Source organism: Stenella coeruleoalba, assembly GCF_951394435.1.
Source record: "Stenella coeruleoalba genome assembly, chromosome: 3".
Classification (NCBI taxonomy): Eukaryota; Metazoa; Chordata; class Mammalia; order Artiodactyla; family Delphinidae; genus Stenella; species Stenella coeruleoalba.
This window is the reverse complement of record NC_137148.1, coordinates 51,678,401-51,705,591: the sequence shown is the minus strand read 5'-3', so window position 1 is coordinate 51,705,591 and position 27,191 is coordinate 51,678,401. Positions and strand designations below refer to the sequence as shown.

The window sequence follows — 27,191 nt, the reverse complement described above, 5'->3', positions numbered from 1 at the left end:
AAAAATAGGCAAAGGGAGTCTCTAGGGATTCTAATGAGAATAACCAGTGGTATGCTGGTATATTTGTTTCTTGAAAATAAGTTTCGATATGATGAACAAGAATGGGATTAAGTATTAACGCCTTCCTCTAGTACTATGGACTAACCATTATTTATATACAATTTAAAAAAAAACTTTTACCACCTGGATTTTCATTTAGTTGGTGAAATTTTTCCTGAAACTCTTTTCATTTGTAGCATAAATTGTAGGCAAATAAAAATGTTCAGTCTTTTTAACTTTATTCTCACTTTAGAACTTTGAATACTTTTGATTTTAGAGATTAGTTTACAAAGATATTATAAAAATACTAAAAATAAATGTCCACATCAATACTGTTTAGCATTCTAAATGTAATATATTTTAAAATATGCAACATTATGGATTCCATCTTTTGTATTGAGTTATAATATAGTACAGCATTAGAATAAGTATCTGACCATCATTAGGAAAGCTTTCTATTGAGCTAATTATTTAGCTGTTTGTAAAATATTTGTGTTTTAACCACACTAAATTGCTGGTATACAACTAGGAAAACTGTGTGATATCAATTTTATTCCCGTTGCTGTATTGCCCTAGTTTATTTTTATTTTTAATAATTAATTATTTATATTTTATTCTGGGCTGCGTTGGGTCTTCGTTGCTGCGCACAGCTTTCTCTAGTAGCGGTGAGCGGGGCCTACTCTTCGTTGCGGTGTGTGGGCTTCTCATTGCAGTGGCCTCTCTTGTTGTGGAGCACGGGCTCTAGACGTGCGGGCTTCAGTAGTTGTGGCTCACGGGCTCTAGAGCACAGGAGCAGTAGTTGTGGCGCACTGGCTTTGTTGCTCCGTGGCATGTGGGATCTTCCTGGACCAGGGCTTGAACCTGTGTCCCCTGCATTGTCAGGTGGGTTCTTAACCACTGTGCCACCAGGGAAGTCCCCTAATTTATTTTTAAACAAGAACCTGTGTTAAAGGAACTCCAAATATTGCTTATAGCTCAGAAGTATAAAATATAGTCTGTGGCTATAATAAAAAAATATTTCAGCAGGTCCAAAAGATATTGGGAATAAAAAGCCACCCATTTGCTTTTTGTAGAAGCAGTAGCAATCTGCAGACAAGCTATTCTAGCTTCAAAACAGTATGGTAGATGGTTTTATGGAACTTGCAATTACAAAAACCCACTTTAACCTTTCTTTCTTACTGGCAGGTGTCCCATTGGCTTGCAGCCAGAGGCTGTGAGTATAGTGCAGCTGGCTTGTCCCCCAGAGTGCTGAAAATGCCGACACTCCAGCTGGCTGCTCATAATTGCGCTGATTGTGGTCTGACAACCAGAGCTCCATGAAAGAAATGTGATGAATATACAAAAATATTTTACAAATTTGATCAGATTACAAATTTCATTTCTCTTTTTTCTCCTCTATAGATATGATATCTGCACTTATAAAAATAAGCCCTGTGGAACACTGGGTAAGTTTTTTATAAAGGGAGGATAGTTCAGATTGTCTTTTTGGTCCAATGGCTTTATTTTTTATTATTATTAATTTGGTAATTTTCTTTTCTGCCACATCTGAAATTATTCCTATAAACTGGTAAAGCTGACCTTTGTGTTTATGTCACTTACTAGGAAACAAGTAGAATGATGATTGAAAACAGCTTAGGAGGTGATTCAAAATCATCAAACAGTAATAATAAATCAAAAGTTACCACTCATTTTCATATAATCCATCTCTGTAATGTATTTTCCAAAACTACTAAGGAGTTTGAGAGCAAATTAAAGCAACCAGCAACTTCAAATCTGAGTCCAGGAAGGAAAGGGAAAAAAAACTTAGGGGATACTTCATGGAGAGTCATTAAGAACAGTACTTCTTTTGGTCCAATTTTGTGGAAGGATTATATCCTCATAAATAAAGATATTATTGGAAAATTTTATTACGTGAACAGAATAAAACAAATTTTGTAAAATATTACAGCCAGAGGTGGAGAGAGAGGACAGAATTATCTTTCTTGTGCTTCCCATATATCACTTGTTTTTTTTTAAAGCAATTCTATAGTATTTAGAAATTAAAAAATCATTTTGTTGCGGAGTATAACTTTGTAGTGGTTAAAAGTTAACTGCAAATACAAATGGGGGAAAATGGTAGCTTTCAAGTAGACTAAATTGTTAAGCAACTAGAATTATTTTAAGTAAAAGCAGGAGGCTTTTATATGGTGGGTTTTTTTTAGAGTCATAGAGGCTTTTTACAGACTCAGAAGTTAAGCAACTGAAGGTGAATTCTCTAGATTCTCTGACAAGTCTCACTTTTCTTATCTGTAAAGGAATAGTTATGAATTCTGTTCCTATGCGCCTCATGAGAATTTGGGGATGATCAAATTTAAAGTAGAGGTCCTGGAGAGGTCAGTGTGAAACATCTCTTCAAAAATTAAAATTTCTCTTGATGATTTTACCTGCCTTCCCAGGCTTCTCCTTCCTCATTTCCCTCAGGATTTACAGCAAAAGGAGAAATCCCAATTTGCCGATGACAAGTATTATGGTGGAGAAGTTTGCTGGTTAAAATCATAACACAGAGAAAGAACTCTTTGCTGAGAGAGCTCACATCAAAAAGATTTTCTTCACAGTGTTTTAGGTTAACAAGACCAACAATAATCCAAAGGAAGGGAACCTGAGCTGAAAACCAACAACTGGCTTTGACAGTTTCAGTGCATTACTACCTTTTACAGTTTATTTAGCTCTTTGTTCCTTAATTTCCTTATCTATGATGTAGGAGTAATATCTGCCCTTATGCTGCAAGGATATTTTTTAAGTCATTTAAGGAAATATAAAGGCGTTTACTATAGAAATGAACTGGTGTTGTTTAATGTAGAAATTATACTGTTTAACTTATTCCCTGTATTGTACATACTCCATAAGCAGTTACTAAGTGCTTAATCAATTTTAGGTATAATATTCACCAAGTTTCAAAGAAGGTGCAAGCTCTAGCTTGTATTCTCTAGTGTGTTTATTTTGAGGAAATATATATGTATAGCTATATGCATATGTATGTATCTATACATATTCTATTCTGCTTTTTGAAGGTAGTTTATTTACACTGAGATATGGTCTTCATTGGGACATGAATAATAACACTGCCTAATACGTTGGGATAGTTTATTAATTTCCAGAATCAATATTTTAATACTTGGATACATGTCAGTGTATTTTCAATCCTAATATAAATTATTTTTCAAATTATAAACCATTATAACTTATTTTTATACTATTTCTTATACTGAAAACTGAATGAATTGTGTTGTTTATACATGTGTTGATTTTAATATGTGGAAAATATATTATCAGCACAGTTGATCAGGTTTTTTCTTTTTGAGTGGTCTTTCTGGTAACTTTCATATTGGTTTTCATGCTGACTCTTGGATATTTTCTTGCTTAGTACTGCTGGTGACCAATTGTAACCTGGTTAAGTAGATTTCAGGGTGCAAACTGTGGCCATCAAACTGAGGAAATCTAAATGACCCGAGTAGTCATCAAACCCCTATTAACACAATCACACATAAGAACTTTGACAGCTTCAGTTTTACAGGAATAGAAAAAATGGTGGGAAGTTGTGAAAAATACATTAGCATCTAAATTAGTCTTTTATTTTAGTTAAGATTTACCTTATACTTTCAACAACTAGTTATTTCTCAGATATGTTTTTTCTTAGGTTGTTCTTTTAGTAGAGCTAACAATTTTATATCAGATGCATAAGTAAATCTGTGCTTACAAATACACCTTGGGGAGTCATTTGTCATTCTCAATTAAAAATAGGGCCATATGGCACATACCAAAGAACAACAACAACAAAAGGATAATGGCATAATAGATTTCAGGAAATATAAGTAATGTTAATTTAACAATAAATATTAGTAATTTTTTAAACCAAATTTCATAAAGCTCAAAACAGAAACAATATTCAAATAGAGTGGCTTTGTTTTTTCCATATCATGGACCATGTTGAACCCAGTAGCTTAAAGGCAGATAATGTACTGCAGACTTTTTTGTATTTTCCCTCTCTCTGTCTCTTTTTCTCTCAGTGGAATTTGGAAGTAATATTCATTAAATATTTTTGATTAACCAAAAAAATTAAGTCATCCTGCCTCAACTAGTCCCTCTTTACTTCCTCTTCTTCAAGTCCCAAGACCTCTAAGTGAATGGAAGGGCAGAACAAAGATATCACTATTATTAACTCTGTGAGGCAAAAATCACCTCCTCCCCAGCTCCTGCCCCCACTGCAACATAAATCAGTAGGAAAAGCAAACAGTCTATCAGCAAATCCAACACTAACCTCAGCTCTTTTCCAATGTGGTTATTAATGTTGATATTTCATATTAGAGCATACAAAAATACACAATTTCTAGAGCTTTCTTGTCAGTAAGAATATGAATTGAATAGCTTTTACTGTTCCAAATTAGTGTAACTGGACTTTGTACCTAGCGTAGAACATTGTTTATTGCATTCGATAAATATTAATTGAATTGGATTGAAATCACTTTTGGTGGGAGGTAATTATTAATACCTGGGTGTTGATAGTAGACTACTATCATATAAAATATTTTTCCTACTTTTCCTTCAATTTCTTCTAAATAACTTTAGTACATATGTGTGTTAAGTATGGCTTAGCATCTATTTCCTTATAACACATGACATTATATCTTTCACACAAAAATTCTTTTTTCTCAGCACTATTTTAAAGTTTTGAACTAATCACAGAGCATGATATTCATTTGGAAATAAATATTAAAACTTTTATATACTAAAATTCCCAAGGGAAGAATACCTTGAGTAATATAACATTTCACTAGAATCAGTGAATTAACACCATAGTTTTTGCTTTATTACTAAAACTAATGCATTTAAGGGGGATGAGAGAGGGGAGAACCACGCTGAATGTGTGGATGACTTTCCGCCCATTAAAATACTTAAAGAAATTGTTGCATCACTTGCAGGACTAATTTCAGAAGATTAAAAAAATGCAAAAACCTCCCATCTTTAACAGTTCTTTTTCTGTTTTGAATCATTCATTTTTGTTTTTATAAAAATGTCATTTTTAAAAACCATTTGGGATTCCCTTTTTTTGGTAACTAAAAAGTTGCTTGTATATTTTTATGAACCCACTAAACTTAAACAGATCTTTTTAGAAAAATAATGTGGATATATTTTGCTTTCTACAGCCTGAAGAATGTTAAAATAGAAATGCTTTCTTGAATTCCCTCTTCTGGCTCAAGTTACTAGGTGGTCCCAAGTTACCAGAAGTAAAATTTATAAATCTAACCCCTAGTCTAGACATTTTCCAGCACTGACTGCAGTTCAAAAAATATTAATGTCTAGCCGGCAAAGTGAAACTCCCCCCAGTGATTTTGCAAATGACTAGAAAGTTAACCTTTTGCCAACTGCTCCTTCTGTGCATGGAGGTTATTAAAAAGAATCCAGGCATTTATAAGTATGGGCTTTTTAAGACTGAAACACCTTGGCTTGACCCTTTGTGTCTCCTTCTGTTTATTCAGGCTTGGCCTCTGTGGCTGGAATGTGTGAGCCTGAAAGGAGCTGCAGCATTAATGAAGACATTGGCCTGGGTTCAGCTTTTACCATTGCACATGAGATTGGTCACAAGTGAGTGAGTTTAAGAAAATCAAAATAAATTTTAGAACTCCACTCTTTTGAGCAACTCATAACTACTGTGTGGAACGCCTGTGCTCAACCATATTTTACTGCCTTTTTGTCTGATTTCAATAGAGAATGTTATCATTTAAGGTATTGGGATAAATCATCTTAAGAACTGGAGACTTGTTAAATAATCTTTCTGATTCAATGACTAGTGTCCTCAGAGTGGTGAATGCACCACACTTAAGTTTTGTTATGTACATTTGAAACAATTTAGCTTTACCGTGGTCCACTCAACACCGAGTTTCTCACAGTCGAATTGTTTAATGATCTTTCTTTTTCTCAAGTGACAATACATATATATTTAAAAATCATCATTGACACCATTACCATAAAGTGTACTTTGAGTTTTCACTCTTCAAACAGCTGTGAGCATGCCTTTTCTAGGTTTGTGTAATCACTGCTATGCAACTTGTATTTTCAGGTGCACTTGTGTGTCAGTGGAAAAAAAAAAAACCCTGATATTTACAAGAGTAGTGAGATATCATCCTCACTACTTTTCAGGAGGAACTGGAGTTTTTAATATTTGTTTTAAATAAATCTGTGCCAAAAACTATCCTATGACTTCCCCCTCCCCCAACCCACCACCCAACAGCGATAAAACGCTTACTTTATTTCAAATAACAGGGAATAGTAAATGTAAAAGCTTGCTTATGTGGAGGGAGAGAAGTTTGAAAACTTTAAAAGGATAGTCAAACATTTTAAACTAAAACAAGCAGCCTATTTCTAAGAACTTCTGATGTTTATATGATTTAAATTTTATAGTCTGCTTTTTTTGGTAGAAAAAATGGATGGGGGAAAAAAGAACAAATAAAATGAATGCTTATTATATGACTTGCCTCAGAGGTCATTCCTGAGATAAATCTGTAGTTCAGCTTTTTTTTTTTCCCAAAGGGGAGAGTAAAATTGGGTCAGTCTGTTGCATTATTTTGAAAATTGCCATTTAAATTTTACCAAATTGGTATTGATTTATGTGTGAATTCAAGTAACCAACAAGTTTCAAACCTGACTTAATTCAGACACAGGGAAAAGTCAGTATTACACTTTTAGTCAAATCCTAAGAATATTGGTATTCTAGTTTCCATTTCAATAAACAGCAGGGGAACAAAAGGGAAAAGCCTTCTTAACCAGGCAGTTTATCTTCAACTCACTTAAAAATCTGACTCATTAATTACTGTCATAATCTTATGCAACCAGGCTGAATTTAATAGGTTCTGTTAGATTCAATTAAATTGAAAGGTTAGGATAAGTAACATGCAGTGGATAAATAATATGTGTATGAGAGCAGTATTACCTCATGGAGCCACGAGTTAGTCAATGTCAATGTATGCATTATAAGTCCCATTCTTATATGTACTTAAATAGGCAAGGTGAGGGTTTATCTCTCTTTTTATCTTTTATTAAGATTCTAACTGAGCTACTGTGAGGCTTCCTAGATTTTTTTGTTGACCTTATGGATAATTCCTTTTAATTCTTCCTCAGATGAATGGTTTGTACCTTATGTAGAAGAAATGTAGGAGAGAAGTAGAATATACCTCTTAAGATTTATGTGCCTTGTTGTAACTTTATTTCATAGCTAATTCTTTTTTGATGATGTGAATGTTAAAAATGGGGGGGGAGGAATTCACAAAATGCTTTATATTGAAAGCCAGAAGAAACGCTTCAATTCAAAAATGTTATTTGAAGCCCTAAAAATTAACTTTCTTTCCACGTTGATTCCTATGTCACTATCCCCCTATCCCTTTGTCCTCAGACAACTAGGTAGGGTATGTTTAACACACTGTCTTATTCATTGATGAAAATCCTTTTACTTGCTTTTAAGATCTTAGGGTTTAGCTTTAAGGAATTTAGCAAGTCAACTCTAGTACAACTCATGTCATCATTAAAATATAGTGCTCTCTATTCTTCCTGAAACAAAATAATAGTCATGGTAAATATATCAGGTATACTTTTCAAATAGAGTATAATGTGCTCTATACTCTATAGAGTATAAAACAAAGGTTTTTGTAATTTTTATCATTTAGTAGAATGAATGTTAAGTGATGTGGTGATATCTCCAGATTAATTACAGTGAAAAATATTCGACCATGAATTAGTGAGAAAAATATTTCGACCATGAATTAGGTCGAAAAATATTCGACCATGAAAAGTGCCTCTACTGAGTCACTAGAATGCGAATACTTTCTACCAATCTTCAGGTTGTGTAGAATATGGTTTTGCACCCATTGCATACTTATGTAGGGATATTATATCCATTTTAAACAGCAGTGGATAACTTCTTTTCTTTGGCTAGGCCTTAGTGACCACTTTTTGTTTCTGTTCACTCCCTTATGCAAACAAGAAATTAGTTTCCTTGTCAAATGAAAAACTGAGCTTTATGCTATATTTAAATGACAGTCTAGTTTTAATGAAGGCTATAAGCTATCAACACTTAATGAAATCTTATAAAAAAGAATATTCTTTGAATGATTTTTTTATTAATAATGTAGTTGCCATAGTTTTCAGAAGTTGAAAAAAATTATGATGTTGAAGACAGGTGGCAAGAATTCAACCAGGTATGTAGTATATTGAGAAAGCTAGCTAATATATTCATGCTGTACAAAAATAAGTAATCTTAAAAAGAAATCTTTTTTTAAAAATCCATATTTTTTTAGAGATGCATATTGAAGTATATGTGACTGAAGTGGCAGGACATCTGAGATTTGCTTGTTAAAGAAACGAGAAAAAAAGAAAGTTAAAGCAAGAATAGTAACATTTTGAATTTTATAATGTTGATGACATGTGGATGGGAGTTCATTATGGTGCTCCCTCTACTATTATATATGTCTGACTTTTTTTCACAATAAGTGAACAATAAAACTTTTAGATTTGACTTAACTCATTTATTAATTAATAGTGATTGAGTGAACTGTTACTCTAATTTTGAAAGGATTGTCAAAAGTTGTATTGAAAGCTGCAGGGGTTTATCAGTCTTGCTTTTAAAAATCATTTTCAATGTTTGGTCTTACCAGTAGAGATATACTTTTTTTTTTTTTTTTTGTGGTACGTGGGCCTCTCACTGCTGTGGCCTCTCCCGTTGCGGAGCACAGGCTCCAGACGCGCAGGCTCAGCGGCCATGGCTCAGGGGCCCAGCCGCTCCGCGGCATGTGGGATCTTCCCAGACCGGGGCACAAACCCGTGTCCCCTGCATCGGCAGGCGGACTCTCAACCACTGTGCCACCAGGGAAGCCCGAGATATACTTTTTATAGAAGATTGGTTAGGAGATGAAGTTTTTAAAGAAGGAGAAATGTGGCAAGACTTCAGGATAAAATTGTAAATTAGGTTACTGTGTTAGGAAGCTATTATTACTGTTTTCTTTATCCAAACTTCCCCTCTCCTGCTGCAAATACCTAAGTATCTTTAAATGCTTGATCAGTGCTGTTTTCTTTTTTTTTCTTTTCTTTTTTTTTTGTGGGTGTACAATATATGGAGACTTAAAAAAATTTTTTTTGTATTGGAGTATAGTTGATTAACAATGTTGTGATAGTTTCAGGTGTACAGCAAAGTGATTCAGTTATACATATACATATAGCTATTCTTTTTCAAATTCTTTTCCCATTTAGGTTGTTATACAATATTCAGCATAGTTCCCTGTGCTATATAGTAGGTCCTTGTTGGTTATCCATTTTAAAAATAGCAGTGTGGGGCTTCCCTGGTGGCGCAGTGGTTGAGAGTCCGCCTGCCGATGCAGGGGACACGGGTTCGTGCCCCGGTCCGGGATGATCCCAGATGCCGCGGAGCAGCTGGGCCCGTGAGCCATGGCTGCTGAGCCTGCGCATCCGGAGCCTGTGCTCCACAACGGGAGAGGCCACAACAGTGAGAGGCCTGTGTACCGCAAAAAAAAAAAAAAAAAAAAATAGCAGTGTGTACAAGTGCTGTGTTTTCTTGACAGAAGGCTAATAATAAACATACACCAAGGTAGTTGACCCTTTAATGCCTTTGTCTAGTTTTGGTATTGAAATAGTGTTAGTCATAAAATGAGTCAAGTGTTCTATTTTCTGGAAGTGTTTGCTTTCCCATGAGTAAGTTTTAAAACATTTAGTTATAATTTATATACAATAAATATGCGTCCATTTTTTGTACAGTATGAGAAATTTTGACAAATGTGTATAACCATGTACCCACCACCACAGTCAAGCTACCAACATTTACATTGCCTAAAAAATTCCCTTTGTTCCCTTTTACAGTCAGTCTCCACACTCCTCCCCCTTTCCTTGGCCCCAGACAACCACAGATCTACTTTTTATCTTTATAGATTAAACTCATCTTTTCTATAGTTTCATTCAAGTGGACTCATATAGTGGGTATTCTTTTGTGTCTAGCTTCCTTCCCTCAGCACAATGGTTTTGAGGTTCAGTCATGTTGTTGTTGTGTGTATCAATAGTTCTTTTTTTCCCTGAAGAGTATTCCATATCATAATAGCACACATCACATTTTAGATTGTTTCTAGTTTGGAGCTATTATAAATAGATCTGGTATGAACAACCATGTACAAGAATTTGTCTGGACATATGCTTTTATTTCCCTTGGGTAGTGCAGCTGGTAGTATGGTATATGTTAGTTTCACTTTATAATAAACAAGAAAACTCTAATTCAAAGTGGCTGTATACCATTTTGCAGTCCCACTAGCAATCTATGAGAGTTCCAGTTACTGCAGATCCTTGCCAACATTTATTATTATAAATCTTTTTGATTTAGCCATTATTATGCATTTTAGTGGTATCTCATTGTGTCTTTAATTAGTTGATTATTTTCTGATAAATAATGATGTTAGTGATGATGAACATCTTTTCTTGTGCTTGTTATTCATTATCTTCTTAAATGTCTATTCCTTTTCCCATTTAAAAAAAAAACTGAGGTGTTTCATTCTTATTGAGCTGTAAGAGTTCTCAATATATTCTGGATAAAAGTCTTTATCATGTATACATAATGTGAATATTTTCTCCAAGTCTTTTGCTTGCCATTCATTTTTTAATGAGGTCTTCTGAAAAGCAGAGTTTTAAAATTTTGATGAAGTCTAATTTATAATTTTTCCTTTATGGTTTGTGTTTTTGTGTCCTAAGAAATCTTTGCCTACTTCAAGATTGTGAAAATTTTCTTCTATATTTTTGTCTAAATTTTATACTTTTAGCTTTTATATTAAGATCTGTAGTTCATTTTGAGTTAACTTTTTTTGTATGGTGTGAGGTAAGGGTGGAAGTTCCCTTTTTTCCTCATATGAAGATCCAGTTATTTCAGCCCAATTTGTTAAAAATAAATTTGTTGGTTTGTAGTTTTCTTTTAATGTCTTTGACTAGTTTTGGTATCAGAATAAAGTTAGTCTTATAAATTGAATTAGGAAGTGTTCTATTTTCTGGAAGAGTTTGTATACATAAGGTTGATATTATTTTGTCCTTGATATTATTATGTCTATAATATAAATAATGATGTTCCATCATTCATTCATGATATTTGTAATTTGTGTTTTCTCCTTTTTTTCCAGCTTTATTGAGATATAATTGACATATAACATTGTATAAGTTTAAGAGGTACAACGTGATGATTTGATACACGTATATATTGCGAAATGATTACCATGATAAGGTTAGTTAATAGATCCAACACATCATATAATTACCTATTTTTGTGTGTGTGGTGAGAACATTTAAGATTCATTCTCTGAGCAGCTTTCAAGTATACAGTACAGTATTATTAACTATAGTCACCATGCTTTACTGAGCCCCCCCTAGAACTTTTTCATCTTATAACTGGAAGTTTGTACACTTTGAACGGCATCTTCCCATTTCCTCCAGACCCCAGTCCCCTGACAACCACCAATCTACTCTCTATGAGTTCAGCTCTTAGATTCCAAATATAAGTGAGATCATACAATATTTGTCTTTATCTGACCTATTTCACTTATCATAATGCCCCCAAGGTTCATCCATGTTGCAAATATTTTCTTCCATTCCATAGTTTGCCTTTTCATTTTGTTGATTGTTTCTTTTGCTGTACAGAAGGAAATGGCAGAATTTCCTTCTTTTTTATGATTGAATAATATTCCACTATGTGTGGGGGTGTATGTGTATCACATTTCCTTTAGCCATTCATCCACTGGTATGTACTTAGGGTGTTTTCATTTCTTGGCTATTGTGAGTAATGCTTCAGTGAACATGGGGGTGTAGATATCTATTTGAAATAGAAATTTTATTTCCTTTGGCTATATAAGCAGAAGTGGGATTGCTGGATCATATGGTAGTTCTATTTTTAATTTTTTTGAGAAACCTTTATACTATTTTCCATAGTGACTGTACCAATTTATATTCCCACCAACAGTGCACAATAGTTCCCTTTTCTCCACATCCTTACCAGCACTTGAAGTCTCTTATTAGCCATTCTAACAGGTATAAGATTATATCTCATTGTGGTTTTGATTTTCATTTACCAGATGATTAGTGATGTGAGCACCTTTTCAAGTACTTGTTGGTCATCTATATGTCTTCTTTAGAATAATGTCTACTCAGGTCCTTCGCCCATTTTAAAACGTTGTTTTAAAATGTTGTTTGTTTGTTTTGGCTATTGAGTTGTATGAGTTCCTTTATATTTTGGATTTTAACTCCTTATCAGTTGTGTGGTTTGCAAATATTTTCTTCCATTCCATAGGTTGCCTTTTCATTTTGTTGATTGCTCCTTTTGCTGTGTAGAAGCTTTTTAGTTTGATGTAGTCCAACTTTGTTTATTCTTGCTTTTGTTGCTTATGCTTTTGATTTCATATCCAAGAACTCATTGCCAAAACACTGTCAAGGAGCTTTTCCCCTATGTTTTCTTCTAGAAGTTTTATAGTTTCTGGGTTTACATTTAAGTCTTTAATCTATTTTAAGTTAATTCTTGTGAGTTGTGTAAGATAGGGGTCCAATTTCTTTCCTTTTTTTTGCATGGTAATGCCCAGTTTTCACAACATCATTTATTGAAGAGACTATCCTTTTCTCATTGACTATGCTTGGCTCCCTTTTCAAATATTAGTTGACAATATATGTATGGGTTTTTTTTTTATGGACTCCCCATTCTGTTCTATTGGGTATATGTGTCTGTTTTTATGCGAGTACCATACTGTTTTGATTACTGTAGCTTTGTAGTATAGTTTGAAATCAGCAATAGTCATAATTCCAGCTTTGTTCTTTCTCAAGATTGCTTAGGCTGTTTGGTGTGTTTTGTAGTTCCATACAAATTTTAGGATTGTTCTTCTGTTTCTATAAAAAATGTCATTGAAATTTTGATATGAATTGCATTCAATCTATACTAGATGGTTTAGGTAGTATGAACATTTTAACAGTGTTAACTCACCCTGTCCATTTACATGGACTATCTTTTCACTTATTTCTGTCTTTTATAAATGTCTTATAGCTTTCAGTGTAGAGATCTTTCCTGTCCTTGGCTAAATTTATTCCTTAATATTTTTTATGCTATTCTAAATGAGATTGTTTTCTTTGTTTTTTCTTTTTTTTTTTTTCAGGTTATTCATTGTTAGTATACAGAAACACAACTGATTTTTGCATTTTGATTTTGTGTCCTGTACTTTATTGAATTCATTTATTCTAAAAATTTTTATGTGGCGTCTTTAGGTTTTTCTGTATACAAGATCATAACGTCTGCAAAGAGGGACAATTTTACTTCTTCCTTTCTTATTTAGATGCCTATTTATTTGAATTTTTTAATGTAGGCATTTATTGCTCTAAAATCCCCTCTTAAAATTGCTTTTGCAGCATCCCTTAGGTTTTGGTATATTGTGTTTCCATTTACATTAGTCTCAAGATAGTTTTGATTATTCTTTTGGTTTCCTCTTTAACCAGCAGTATGTTGTGTAATTTCTATGTATTTGAGAATTTTCTTGCTTTATCATGTTGTTGACTTTAGTTCTATGCTATTGTGGTCAGAAAAGAGACTGGAAATTATCTCAATCTTCTTAAATTTGTTAAGACTTGTATTGTGACCTATTATGTGATCTATTCTGGAGAATGTTCTGTGTAACCTTGAGAAGAATGCGTATTCTGTTACTGTTGGATAGAATGATCTGTATGTGTCTTTTAAGACCATTTGAACTAAAGTGTGATTCAAGTCCAATGTTTCTTGATTTTTTTGAGTGATCTATCCATTATTGAAAGTGAGGATATTGTAATCCCCATCAATTATTATTTTATTAATTTCTTTTTCAAATTTGCTTTATATATTTAGGTACTTGTTATGTTAGGTGCATAAAATCTTTACAATTGTTATATTCTCTTGTTGAATTGACCCCTTTATTATAATATTTGACCTACTTCGTCTTATATTAGTTTTTGGGTTAAAGTCTATTTTGCCTGTTATAAGTGTAGCTACTCCTGTTCTATTTTGGTTTACATTTGCATCGAATATCTTTTTCCACCCTTTCATTTTGAGCCTATTTGTTTCCTTTAAGGCTGAGTTAAATCTCTTGTAGGCAGCAGATGGTTGTCTTTTTATTTTTTTTATGCATTTAGCCACTCTGTGTCTTTTGATTGGAGAAATTATGCCATTTACATTTGAAGTAATTATTGATAGGTAAGGACTTAATAATGCCATCTTATTAATTGTTTTTTTGACTGTTTTGTAATTCTTTTGTTTCCTTTTTCCTTTCTTGCTGTCTTCCTTTGTGAATGATGATTTTCTTTGGTGGTATGCTTTGATTCCCTTCTCTTTATCTTTGTGTATCTCCTGTAGGTTTTTGCTTTGTGGTAACCACAGGCCTTACATAAAACATAGATATAACATTTTATTGTAAGCTGATGACAGCTTAACTTTGAGTGCATAAAAAATTCTACCTTTTTATTCCTCCCCATATTTTATATTTTAGACATCACAATTTACATCTTTTATATTGTGATTGATTAACGAATTATTGTAGCTATAGATTTTTATAATTATATTTTATGTGTTCTTTAACCTTTATGCTAGAGTTAAGTGATTAACACATTACCGTATTACAATATTGGAATATTTTGAATTTGACAGTATACTTGCCTTTACCAGTATGTTTTATATGTTCTTGTGTTTTTGTATTACTTATTAGCATCCTTTCATTTCAACTTGAAGAACTTCTTTCAGCATTTCTTGTAAGGCAGGTGTAGTGGTGATGAACTCCCTCAGCTTTTTTGATCTGAGAAAGTCTTTATCTCTCCTTCATTTCTAAAGGACAAATTTGCCAGTTGTCCTTTGTTAAGTGTTCTTGGTTGACAGTTTTTTTCTTTCTAACACTTTAAATATAGCTCATTCTCTCCTGGTTGCAAGGTTTATGCTGAGAAGTCTGCTGATAGAGTATGGGGGTGTTCCTTTGTATGTGAGTAATTTTTTTCCCTTGCTGCTTTCTATAAATAAGCTTTCTGCCCCATTCTTCTCCCTTCTCTTTCTCTAATAATGCATAGATAGTTTCTTTTAATGATATTGCATAATTCACATAGGCTGTCTTCCCTGTTTTTCATTCTTTTTTGTTTGCTTCTCTGATGGGATAACTTCAATTGACTTTTCTTCCAGTTCACTGATTTTTTTCTTTTGTTTATCAAGTCCATTGTTGAAGCTCTCTACTAAATTCTTCAGTCATTGTATTCTTCAGCTGCAGCATTTCTCTCTCTGTGTGTGTGTGTGTGTGTGTGTGTGTGTGTGTGTGTGTGTGTGTTTTAATGGTCTCTTTTTTAGAGTTATCTATCTGTGTTTTCTTACAGTTCACTGAATTTCTTTAAGAGAGTTATTCTGATTCTTTTTCAGATAGTTCATAGATCTGTATTTCTTTGGGGTTAGTCACTGGAGCTTATTAGCCTCCTTTGATCCTGAAAGTTTACCTGATTCTCTGTGATCTTTGTATCTGCACTGGTGTCTATGCGTTTGAGGAAACTATCTCCTCTTCCAGCCTTTTGAAGCAGTTGTGTTGAGCTACTGATATGCTTCTTTGTCATGGCTGAATGTCAGATGTGCTGCATAGCTACCTGGCATCGCTGGCCAGGCTTCCTGGTTGAGTAGGGATGGAGGCTCTGGTCAGCAATTGGGCAGTACTAATGACTTGTTTTCCTGTGTGGGGCTCTAGAATGGGTCCATGGCTGAGAGAGGTCAATAGCAAGGGATGCAAACCTGGAAAAACTGCCAAGCAAGTTGCCCAGCCAGAAATGGGCACCAGTTCAACTCTGCAGATGAGCACAGCCACTGGGATCTCTGCTCAGGTGCCACCATTAGCAAGAATGCAAAGTGTTCATTGCTGTGAGCCTCATGCTCCCTTTTCCCATCTTTATCTGATTCCCAAAGTGATCCCCGTGAGGCAGTATTTAAGTGGTTCTCCTGGTATGTGTCCTGGAATGCTGGGGAAACTGGATGGCCACCTTGAGATCTCCTTTTTCCACTGGCATAACTGTAGGCCCAGGGAGATACACTTGGTGCAGTGATATCTGCCCTGGGAGAGGAACAATGCAGTCAAAGTGAAACTATTCCTATTACCTTTCTTTTCTTTTCTTTTCTTTTTTTATATATTTATGTATTTTATTTATTTTATTTTTGGCTGCGTTGGGTCTTCATTGCTGTGCATGGGCTTTCTCTGGTTGAGGCGAGTGGGGGCTACTCTTTGATGTGGTGCTCAGGCTTCTCATTGCAGTGGCTTCTCTTGTTGCAGAGCACAGGCTCTAGGTATGCAGGCTTCAGCAGTTGTGGCACATGGACTCAGTAATTGTGGCTCATGGGCTCTAGAGCGCAGGCTCAGTAATTGTGGCACATGGGCTTAGTTGCTATGTGGCATGTGGGTTCTTCCCGGACCAGGGATCAAACCTGTGTCGCCTGCATTGGCAGGTGGATTCTTAACCATTGCGCCACCAGAGAAGTCCCCCTATTACTTTTCTAATGTGGTTTTTTTGGTTATTTTTTTTCTTGTTTTTGTTTTGTTTTGTGTTTTGTTTTGGTTCAAGTGGGTGCTTCTAACTCATCCCTGGGTTCTGGGTTCTTCACAAAGGCATCTTATCTACTGATATTTGCTAGCTGCTCTTTCTGTGAAGGGAGCCAAGTCAGGAGTTACTTATTTTGCCATCTTGCTAATGTCTCTTATCCTTTTTTTCTTGATCAATACAGCTAAAGGTTTATTAATTCTACTGTTTTCTTAAAAGGAAAACAGATTTTGATTTCATTGATTTTCTTAATTGTCCAAGTGTTCTATAGTATTACAGCTTTTCTTTACAGCTGATCTATCAATTACTAATAGAGAAGTGTTGAAATCTCTAAATGTATATGTAGGTTTGTCTGTTTCTTCTTTCATTTTTGTCAGTTTCACATCATGTATTTTGAAGTTTTCTAATTAAGTGCATTCACATTTAGTATTATTATGTCTTCTTGATGAATCAACCTTCTAACATTATGAAATATCTATTTTTATACTTAGTAGTATTACTTGTTCTGAAATCTATTTTATCTCATTAATACAGTTTACATGGAATATATATACGTATGTATATATTTAAATCCTTTTACTATGAACTTACCTATGGCTTCTTTTAATGTGTGTGTTTTTAAATATTTTATTTATTTTTTTTAATTAATTCATTTCTTTTTGGCTGCATCAGGTCTTAGTTGTGGCACTCAGGATCTTCGTTGAGGCATGCAGGAACTTTCGTTGTGGCATGCAGGCTTTTCTGTAGTTGTGGCATGCGGGTTTTCTCTTCTCTGGTTGTGGTGCACAGGCTCCAGGGCGCGTGGGCTCTGCAGTTGTGGTGCACAGGTTCCAGAGTGCGTGGGCTCTGTAGTTTGCAGCACACAGGCTCTCTAGTTGAGGCGCACAAGCTCAATAGTTGGGACACATGGGCTTAGTTGCCGCACAGCATGTGGAATCTTAGTTCCCTGACCAGGGATTGGACCACTGGACCACCAAGGAAGTCCCCATATGTCTATATTTAAAGTGGACTTCTTTTGGGCAACTTGGGTTTTGCTCTTTTAAATCCAGTCTGACAGTTCCTGTCTTTTAACTATATTGTTTTGTCCACTTACATTTAATGTAATTTTTGATACAGCTGGGTTTTGGTCATTAATCTTGTTGCTTGTTTTCTAGTTTTTCCTATCTATTTTTGTTGCACTTTTTCTCTATTAATTAACTAAATATTTTTAAAATGTGTTATTTAATCTTTACTATTGAATTATTAGCCATACCTCCTTGGTTTATTTATTTATTTTTTAGTGGTTGCTCTATAGTTTACAATTTGGATCTTTATCACAGTTTATTTTTAAATAAAATTTCTGTAATTCACCTATAAGATACTGTATTTCCTTTTCCTCCCTCTCATCCTTTGTTTATTGTTGTCATAGATTTCTACTTCTTTATATATTGTAAATCCTATAAGACCTTGTTATTATTTTTGGTTTAGATGGTCAATTATCTTTTACCGAAATTTAAAAATAAGAAACAATGTATTTTATAAGTATACACACACTTACCATTTCAGGTGCTTTTTTCATTCCTTGATGTAAATAGATCCACATTTTCATCTATTATGTACCTTATACCTGAAAAACTTCCGTTAGTATTTCTCATAGTGCAATTTTCCTGGCAACTTATTCTCTTACCTTTTATTTGTCTGAAATTTTAAAATTTTACCTTCACTTTTGAAGGATATTTACATTGGATTGAAATTCTCCATTTGCAGGTTTTTTGGTTTTTTTTGTTTTTGAGCCATGGCACCTGAAATATCAAAGAATATGATGCATCATGATAACTATATGGAGTTTAATGATGCTGGGTGTTGAAATGCCTAACCAAGAACTTGTGAAATGAAACTGGTGAGGTGGACAAAAAGTAGATGATAGATTGCCTTATGTATATAATAACAAGCTTGCATGTTATGTCTTAGAACAGTGGAAAGTCACTGAGTAATTCTGAACAGAAATAGCATGATAAGATTTTTATTTTAGGTAGGTCACTCTGGAAGCTGTATGGGATATGACTTTCACATAGGAAACCATGCTGTTGCATTTGTCCAAGTTAATACTACAAATATTATTTGGGGGGTGGGGAGGATTGCAGTTGTTCTAGAAGTGTGTTAAACACAGTGAGTACACACAACAATACATATTTTACCCATTATACAGGTGAATTAACTGAGACACAGAGAGATTAAGTGGTTAAGCCAGGGTTGAAGGCAAGCTCTCTGGCTCTAGGATGGCTCCAAAACCTTTCTGCTGTATACGTTATAGATAATGAGGGCTGCAACTTGGGTAGTGGTATTTGGATGGACTAAAGACATATTGAAGAGATAAAATTAGCAAGGTTTGATACTTGGTTAACTGTGAGTGATGAGAGAGGGACATCTGAGTATTACTCTCATCTTTCTACCTTAGTGAGTGAGACTGTAGACTCATCAGTACCACCCATTGAAATAAAGGTGGAACCTTTTTAAGTAAAGGAGTAATGAGTTCAGTTTTTTATAGGTTTAGGTTGAGATGCCTGTAGAACATCTAAGTGGAAATGTACAGAAGACAATTACAAGGCTAAAATTATTAAGAAAGATGTGGGCCGAATGTGTAAATTTAGCAGTTATTCATAAAGGTAGAGCCCCAGAGAACTGGCATAAAGTAAAAAGAGCAGAGGGCTCAGATCTGCGTACATTAAACCTAGTAATAATTTAAAGTTTAAGAATTGCCATATGTCCCAACTGCTGTTTTTTATAACTGTTATTATAGAATAACTATCACTAAGGAATTGTGCACATAATAAAGCTTATTGGCAAGATGGTAAAGTTAATAAGTATTTAGACATGATAGTTGAATTAAGAACTCTAAATCTTAAAAGATACAATTTTAGGACAGATAAATTATATTTAGTTTTTTTCACAGTAGTAGACTTATGAAATTATTATATTAAGAGGTGATTCAGCATGAAAATATAAATACATTTAGGATAGTTAGGAGCCCTCTGCTCTTTTAACTCGTCTCTCCTTGAGAGTAAGGATCATTACTTATTTTTGCATTCCCAGTTTCTACTATATACTCAGTTTTTATCTGTGGAACCATAGGCCTTTGAATACTAAATCTAAAAGGGGTGCAACTTGACAATTAAATCTCTGTATCTTTTGAATTAATGTCTTTTGAATTAATACTTACCTTTTGTTGCTACTGTGGATATTGAATTCTGAGCTTATATTAAAAAATCTGAAACATATGTTAAATTAAAGTAATATAATATGTAAAATCATTTTTTAAACATGGGGAATTGATAAAGTAAATATTGAACTTAATTTTTACAGCAATATTCCCTTTTGTGTTTCATCAAGCATGAGAAATGTCTGTAATTTAAATGTTAGGTCTAATAGATTTAGAAGTATCTAAATTAAAATCAAATTTTGAACACAGTGATTGAGTATATGCCTAGTTATGCTTGGAGTAGACTGGTAGGTTATGCAATGTCTGAAGTGGGAGAAAGCCCTACAATATTACTTTTTAATCTTAGCACTAATATTTTAATATGTTGTTTCAATTTCATCTGATATTTGTATTAAGCACTAAATACATAATACGTTAATTCTTGTAATTACTCTGTAAGTAATATATATTTAGTTTTATATGTCATACATGTATGATAATTTTTATACCTAATGAAAAGCAAAAATTGCCATTTACCCCTTTCTCCTATGATGCCATCTTCCTCAGACTGTCACATTTGACACATAGATTTCCAATCTTAACATTCACACATATAAATGTGGTTTTTTATAAAGATGATATCTTCCTATATGCTTTGCTTTTCAAATTTAATGTTGTATTTCTTTATATCCATGAGCCTGTTATGAACCACATTTTGTACCTTTTATGTATTTGTCTATTCCATTTTAATCACTGCAGTTTTGTAATGTATTTGACAATTTGTATTTGAAATCTGTGTTTGTCTCTTCTGTTTTAGTTACTGTAGCTTCATTATATTTGACACTGTTTTGCATTTTCAAGATTTTTTCACCATTTTTGTACATTTCTTTCCCAAATATACATGAGAAATATTTTTAAGTTTCCATAAAAATGTGTATAGGAATTTTGATGGTAGTTCATTGAATTTATAAAAAGGAACATAATACAGTCAGCCCTCTGTATCCATGGGTTCCACATCTGTGGATTCCACGAAGTATAGATGGAAAATATTTGGCAAAAAAATCCAGAAAGTTCCAAAAAGCAAAATTTGAATTTGCTGCACAGTGGCAACTATTTACATAGCATTTACATTGTATTAGGTTTTATAAATAATCCAGAGATGATTTAAAATATATGGGAAGATGTACATAGGTTATGTGTGAATACTATGCCATTTAATATAAGGGACATATATTCATGAGCATTCATCTCATGCTCCATGAGAGCATTCATGGATTTTGGTATCTGTGAGTGGGTCCTGGAACCAGTTCCCTGTGGGTACTGAGGGATGACTGTATTTCTCTCCATTTATTAAGGTGTTTATTATATCCATTGGTTTAGATTTGTTATTTCTTCATATGGTCTTATTCCTTTTTAAAAAATTTCTAGGATTTTTTGTTATTGCTAACTTGTAAACAGTATCCTTTTTCATTATATTTTCTAATTCATTATTGTTGAATCCAGAAAAGTCATTAATTTTTCTTAATATTGATCTTATATCTGATCACTTAAACACTTTTATTAGCTTTAGGAGTGAGTCTTTTGAATTTTCTCTGCAGTCAATTGTAATTTCTCCAAATAATTCATGTTTTGGCTCTTTCTTTCCAATATTTGTACCTCTAGATTTATTTATTTATCTATCTTGTTTTGGCTAGTGTAGCCAATAAAATCTTGGATATAATTAGTAATAGAGGGTATCTCAGTCTCAGTCTTGATTTTAGTAGATATAATTCTAATGTTTTATCATTAGACATGATTAAATCTTATTTCTATTTTTTCAACTTATTTTGTTTTGTTTTGTTTTGTTTTGTTTTGTTTGCGGTACTCGGGCCTCTCACTGTTGTGGCCTCTCCCGTTGCGGAGCACAGGCTCCGGACGCGCAAGCTCAGCGTACATGGCTCACGGGCCTAGCCGCTTCGCGGCATGTGGGATCTTCCCGGACCGGGGCACGAACCCACGTCCCCTGCATCGCAGGCAGACTCTCAACCACTGCGCCACCAGGGAAGCCCATCAACTTATTTTTATGTAAATTACTAATGAGTATTGAATTTTATCTTGGTTTTTTTTTTTTTGGTATATGCTGAGATAAAACTGCCTGAATTCAAATCTGTGATCTGCTGCTTACCAGCTTTATGACCTGGAGCAAGTTATTCTGTGTCTTGTTTTCCATAGCTGCAAAATGAGAAATTGTGATAAATTATGGAGTTATTATATATAAAGTATTTAGAATAGTACCTGCCTCACACTATATGAGTTTCCCATGATTTTTTTCTTTAATTTATAAATAAGTGGTTAATACATATTTGTTGATATATAGTGATATAAATAATAGATTTCTTAATGTTGAACTATCCTTACATTCTTTTTTTTTTTTTTTAATTATTTTTGGCTGTGTTGGGTCTTTGTTGCTGCCCACGGGCTTTCTCTAGTTGTGGCGATTGGGGGCTCCTCTTCATTGTGGTGTGCGGGCTTCTCATTGAGGTGGTTTCTCTTGTTGCAGAGCATGGGCTCTAGGAGAGCTCAGTAATTGTGGCTTGCGGTCTCTAGAGTGCAGGCTCAGTAGTTGTGGCGCATGGGCTTAGTTGCTCCGCGGCATGTGGGATCTTCCCGGACCAGGGCTCGAACCCGTGTCCCCTGCATTGGCAGGCGTATTCTTAACTACTGTGCCACCAGGGAAGTCCTGCATGTGCTGTTTTATCCAGTTTTTATATTGTGGTTTGTCTAGGCTCTTAGACCGATGAATATATTTCTTAACCTTGATCTTTTCAGAATCAAGTTTATGAGAACCTGAACATTAATGCCTGTATAATATTATTTCTTGTTTTTTGGTTCCTATTTTGTAGTATGTTGAATAATGTCAGTAGATCAGGTTTAGAAAAGAATATTGCTATATTTTTCTAACCTTAATATGTTATATGGAAACCAATAGAAAAATTCTGTCTTTTGGCAGAGTGAAGAGGTTCTTAATCAAGGTTTAAGGTTCTTAAGATTTTTGAGATTCAATTTTTTTTGAATTATTTTTTAAAACCCTTCTCTTATTGAAAACAATTAAAATTTATCCTCCAGTTGAGAAAGAATCAAGGAATAGTGATTTCCTTAATGGATATCCTATTTTCTCTGTTTTTCTATTGCAGTTATACAGACATATAACTTATGTAAATTAGAAAATACTTTATAACTTTGATAAAATGATGTATTGCCAACATAGACTAAAATATTTCAGTTGTGAGGTTTGAAATATCATGAATCTAGTCATTGTGATATATTTTTTATCTTTTATAAATAAAAATTACTTCTAAGCTTAGCATTATGTACATGAATCTGAAGTCAGTAGTCTTACATTGGAAATCTTTGATCAATGAAATATAATACAGTTTTAGCATATCTTGTTAAAAGCCTAAGAGAATTGGAATGTGTAGAGGTTAACAGAAGGGATAGACAGCATGTCATTAATTTTGGTTTCATGTTCTGAAGAGAACTTTTACAGTAAATCCTATTTTTTCATAATTTGAGTAAGTACAAAATTGTCTGTTCTATCAAAGATCAGTTCACTATATTTGTGTGTCTATTTCTGGGTTCTCTGTTCTGTTCCATTGTTCTATGTGTCTGTTCTTTTGCCAGTACCACACCGTCCTGATTATGGTAGCTTTATAGTAAGTATTGAAATTGCTAGTGTGAGTTTTCCAATTTCATTTTCTTCTTCAATCGTGTGTTGGCTGTTCTGGGTCTTTTGTCTTTGCATACAAACTTTAGAATCCATTTTTCAATATCTGCAAAGTAGCTTGCTGGGATTTTTATTAAGATTTTATTTAATCTAGAGATCAAGCTGGGAAGAACTGACATCTTCGGTATTCAATATCAATACTTAATATCAACAATATTGAGTCTTCTAATCCATCGACACAGAATATCTCTTCATATATTAGATCTTACAGTTGTTTCTTTAGAATTGTGTAGTTTTCTTTATATGAATCTTGTGCATATTGTAGATATGTAGCTAAGTATTTAATTTTTTGTTGCTATTGTAACCAGTATTGTGTTTTAAACTTGAAGTTCCAACTGTTCTTTGCTAGTATATTGAGAAGCAGTTGTCTTTTGTACATTACTTCACTTTCTGTGACCTTGCTATACTTTCTGAGTCATTCTATGCGGTTTTGTTTGTTTGTCTGCGTCTCTTTGGAATTTCCTATAGAAAAAATTGTGTCATCTGTGAACAAAGACAATTTCATTTCTTCCCAATCTCTATATCTTTTTAAAAGTTCATTCATTCATTTTTGTCTTACTGCACTAGCTAAGGTTTCCAGTATGATGTTGAATAGGAAGGGTGAGAAGACATACTTTCCTTGAAAGTTCTCTATCTTAGGGTGAAAGTGTCTAGTTTCTCACCATTAAGTATAACTGTAGGAATTTTTTCTAGATATTATTAATCAAGTTAAGCAAGTTGCCTTCTATTCCTTACTTGCTGAGAGTTTTAGTACAAATGGGAGTTGGATTTTTGTCAAATGGTTTTTATGCATCAATTTTTGGATTATATGCTGTTTTTCATCTTTACCCTGTTGATGTGATGGAATACATTGGTTGATTTTTGAATGTTTAACCAGCCTTGAATACCTGAAATAAATTCCACATGGTCATAATGTATAGTTCTTTTTGTATTGGGTTGGCCAAAAAGTTCATTCGGGTTTTTCCGTAACATGTTAATGGAAAAACCTGAACTTTTTGGCCAACCCAATATGTTGTTGGATTTGATTTGCTAATATTTTGTTGAGGATTGTTGCATGAGAGATATTGGTTTTTATTTTCCTTTCTTCTATAATGCTGGCTTCCCAGAAAGAGTTAGGAAGTGCTTCTTCTGCTTCCATTTTCTAGAAAATATTGTGGAGAATTGGTACGGTATCTTCCTTAAATGTTTAATACAGTTCACTTGTGAAATCATCTGAGCCTGGTATTTTGTAATTTGGAAGGTTAATAATTATTTAATTTCTTTATAAACTGTGTGAGTTTTGGTAGTTTGTGTCTTTTAAGGAATTGGTCCATTTCAGTTAAAGTCATCAAATTTGTTGACTTAGAGTTGTTCATATTATTTCTTTATTATTGTTTTTCTATGTCTAAAGGATCAGTAGTGATAACCCATATTTCTGATACTGTTAATCTGTGTCTTCTCTCTGTTTTAGTTGGTTATCTTGGCTAGAGATTTATCAATTTTATTGATCTTTTCAAAGAATCAGCTTTGGTTTCTCTTTTTTTTCTGTTTTAATTTCTTTGATTTCTGCTCTCACTTTTATTCTCTTCTTCTTCTTGTTTCAGGCTTAAATTGTTCTTTCTCTGGTTTCCTAGGTGGAAGCTTAGATGTTTGATTTTATGTCTTCTTTTTTAATATGTGCATTTAATACTATAGATTTCTTTCTAAGCACTGCTTTTGCTGCATCCTACAAATTTTGATAAGCTGTATTTTCATTGTCATTTAGTTCAAAATACTTTTAAAATTTCTCTTGAAACATCTTCTTTGGGACATGCGTTATTTACAGATGTTCTTTAATCTCCAAATATTTTGAGATTTTCCAACTGTCTTTATGTTATTCGTTTCTAGTTTAATTCCATTGTGGTTGAAGAACATATTTTGTATGATTCCTATTCTTTTAAATCTGTTAAGGTGTCTTTTATGACCTATAGAGTGGTCTATCTTGGTGAATATTCTATGCAAGCTTGAGAAGAATGTGTATTCTGCAGTTTTTGTATGTAGTGTTCTATAAATGTCATTTGGATCAAGTTGATTGATAGTGCTGTTCAGGTCAACTGTATCCTTACTGATTTTTTTTTCCTGCTTGATCTATCGATTATTGAAAAAGGGGTGTGGAGGTCTCCAGTTATAATGGTGGATTTGTGTATTGCCCCATGCTTTTCTATCAGTTTTTGACTCAAATGTTTTGATACTATTGTTAAATGCCTACACTATAATTGTCTCCTTGGAGAATTGATCTCTATATTATTATGTAATATCATTCTTTATCCTGAGAAGTTTCCCTTTTCTGAAGTGTGCTTTGTCTAAAATTAATATAGCTACCCCAGCTTTCTTTTGATTCATGTTAGCATGGTATATCATTTTCTATCCATCCCTTACTTTTAACTTAGCTGGGTCATTATATTTATAATGAATTTCTTATGTTCAACATACAGTTGGCTCTTATATTTCTCTTCACTCTGGTAATTGCTGTCTTTTAATTGATGTATTTAGACCATTTATATTTAAATTGATTATTGATATAGTTGAATTAATATCTACCATTTTTGTAACTTTTCTCTTTGTTGCACTGTTTGTTTTCCTTCCCTTTTTCTCCTTTCTCTGGTTTTAATTAAACATTTTATATGATTCCGTTTTATCTCTTCTCATAGCTTATCAATTATACTTCTTTTAAAAGTTTTAATTGTTTCTCTTGAGTTTTAGCATAAAATTTTAATATAAAATATATTTAATAATATATATACATAGATACATATATGTTTACATATACTATAACTAATCTAAGTCCCCCTTCAAATAACAGTAGCCTCCCTCATGTGTAGTGCGGGTACCTTATATAGCAGCATACTTTCAGTTCCTCATTCCAATCTCTTATGACAGTGCTGTACTTCATTTCATTTAACTGTTTACTATAATCACCAATATATTGTTACTATTATTATTACTTTTAGGAAACAGTTATCTTTTGTATTATTCAGAATAAGAAAAATAGATTTTATTTTTGCTTTATTTATTCCTTTTCTGATGCCTTTCCTTTATTTATGTAGATCCAGGTTTCTGACCTATATAATTTTCCTTTTCCCTGAAGAACTTCTTTTAACATTTCTTTCAGTACAGGTCTGTTGATAATAACTTTCCTCAGTTTTTGTTTGTTTGAGAAAGTATTTATTTATCCTCCAGAACTTTTGAAGAATAATTTTACTGGGTATAGAATTTGCATGGTGTCTGATCAGAAATTGCTGTTATTCCTACCCTTGTTCCTCTAGAAGAAAGGTTTTTTTTGTTTTGTTTTGTTCTGTTTTTCTCTCTGGCTTCCATTAAGATTTTCTTTGTGTCTTTTGTCCTCTGTAGTTTGAGTCAATATGCATAGGTATAGATTTTTTTGGTATTTATCCTGTTTGGTATTCTCTGAACTTCCTGGGTCTATGGTTGGTGTCTGTTCTTAATTTTGGAAAATGCATGGCCATTACTTCAAACATTTATTCTGCTCCATTCTTTCTTTATTCTATCTCTGGTATTTATGTTATACCTTCAGATATTGTTCCAGAGTTCATGGATGTTTATTCT

At 33.4% G+C, this 27,191-nt stretch overlaps 1 protein-coding gene across 1 annotated transcript in view; it reads left to right on the top strand.

The window, feature by feature from the left end:
• ADAMTS6 (ADAM metallopeptidase with thrombospondin type 1 motif 6) overlaps positions 1-27,191 on the top strand; it is a 276,006-nt gene that overhangs the window by 111,615 nt on the left and 137,200 nt on the right. Inside the window, exons 8-9 of the mRNA XM_079916157.1 lie at positions 1,441-1,484; positions 5,556-5,661. Coding sequence (XP_079772283.1) covers positions 1,441-1,484; positions 5,556-5,661 — 150 coding nt within the window. The remainder of the gene's footprint in view (positions 1-1,440; positions 1,485-5,555; positions 5,662-27,191) is intronic.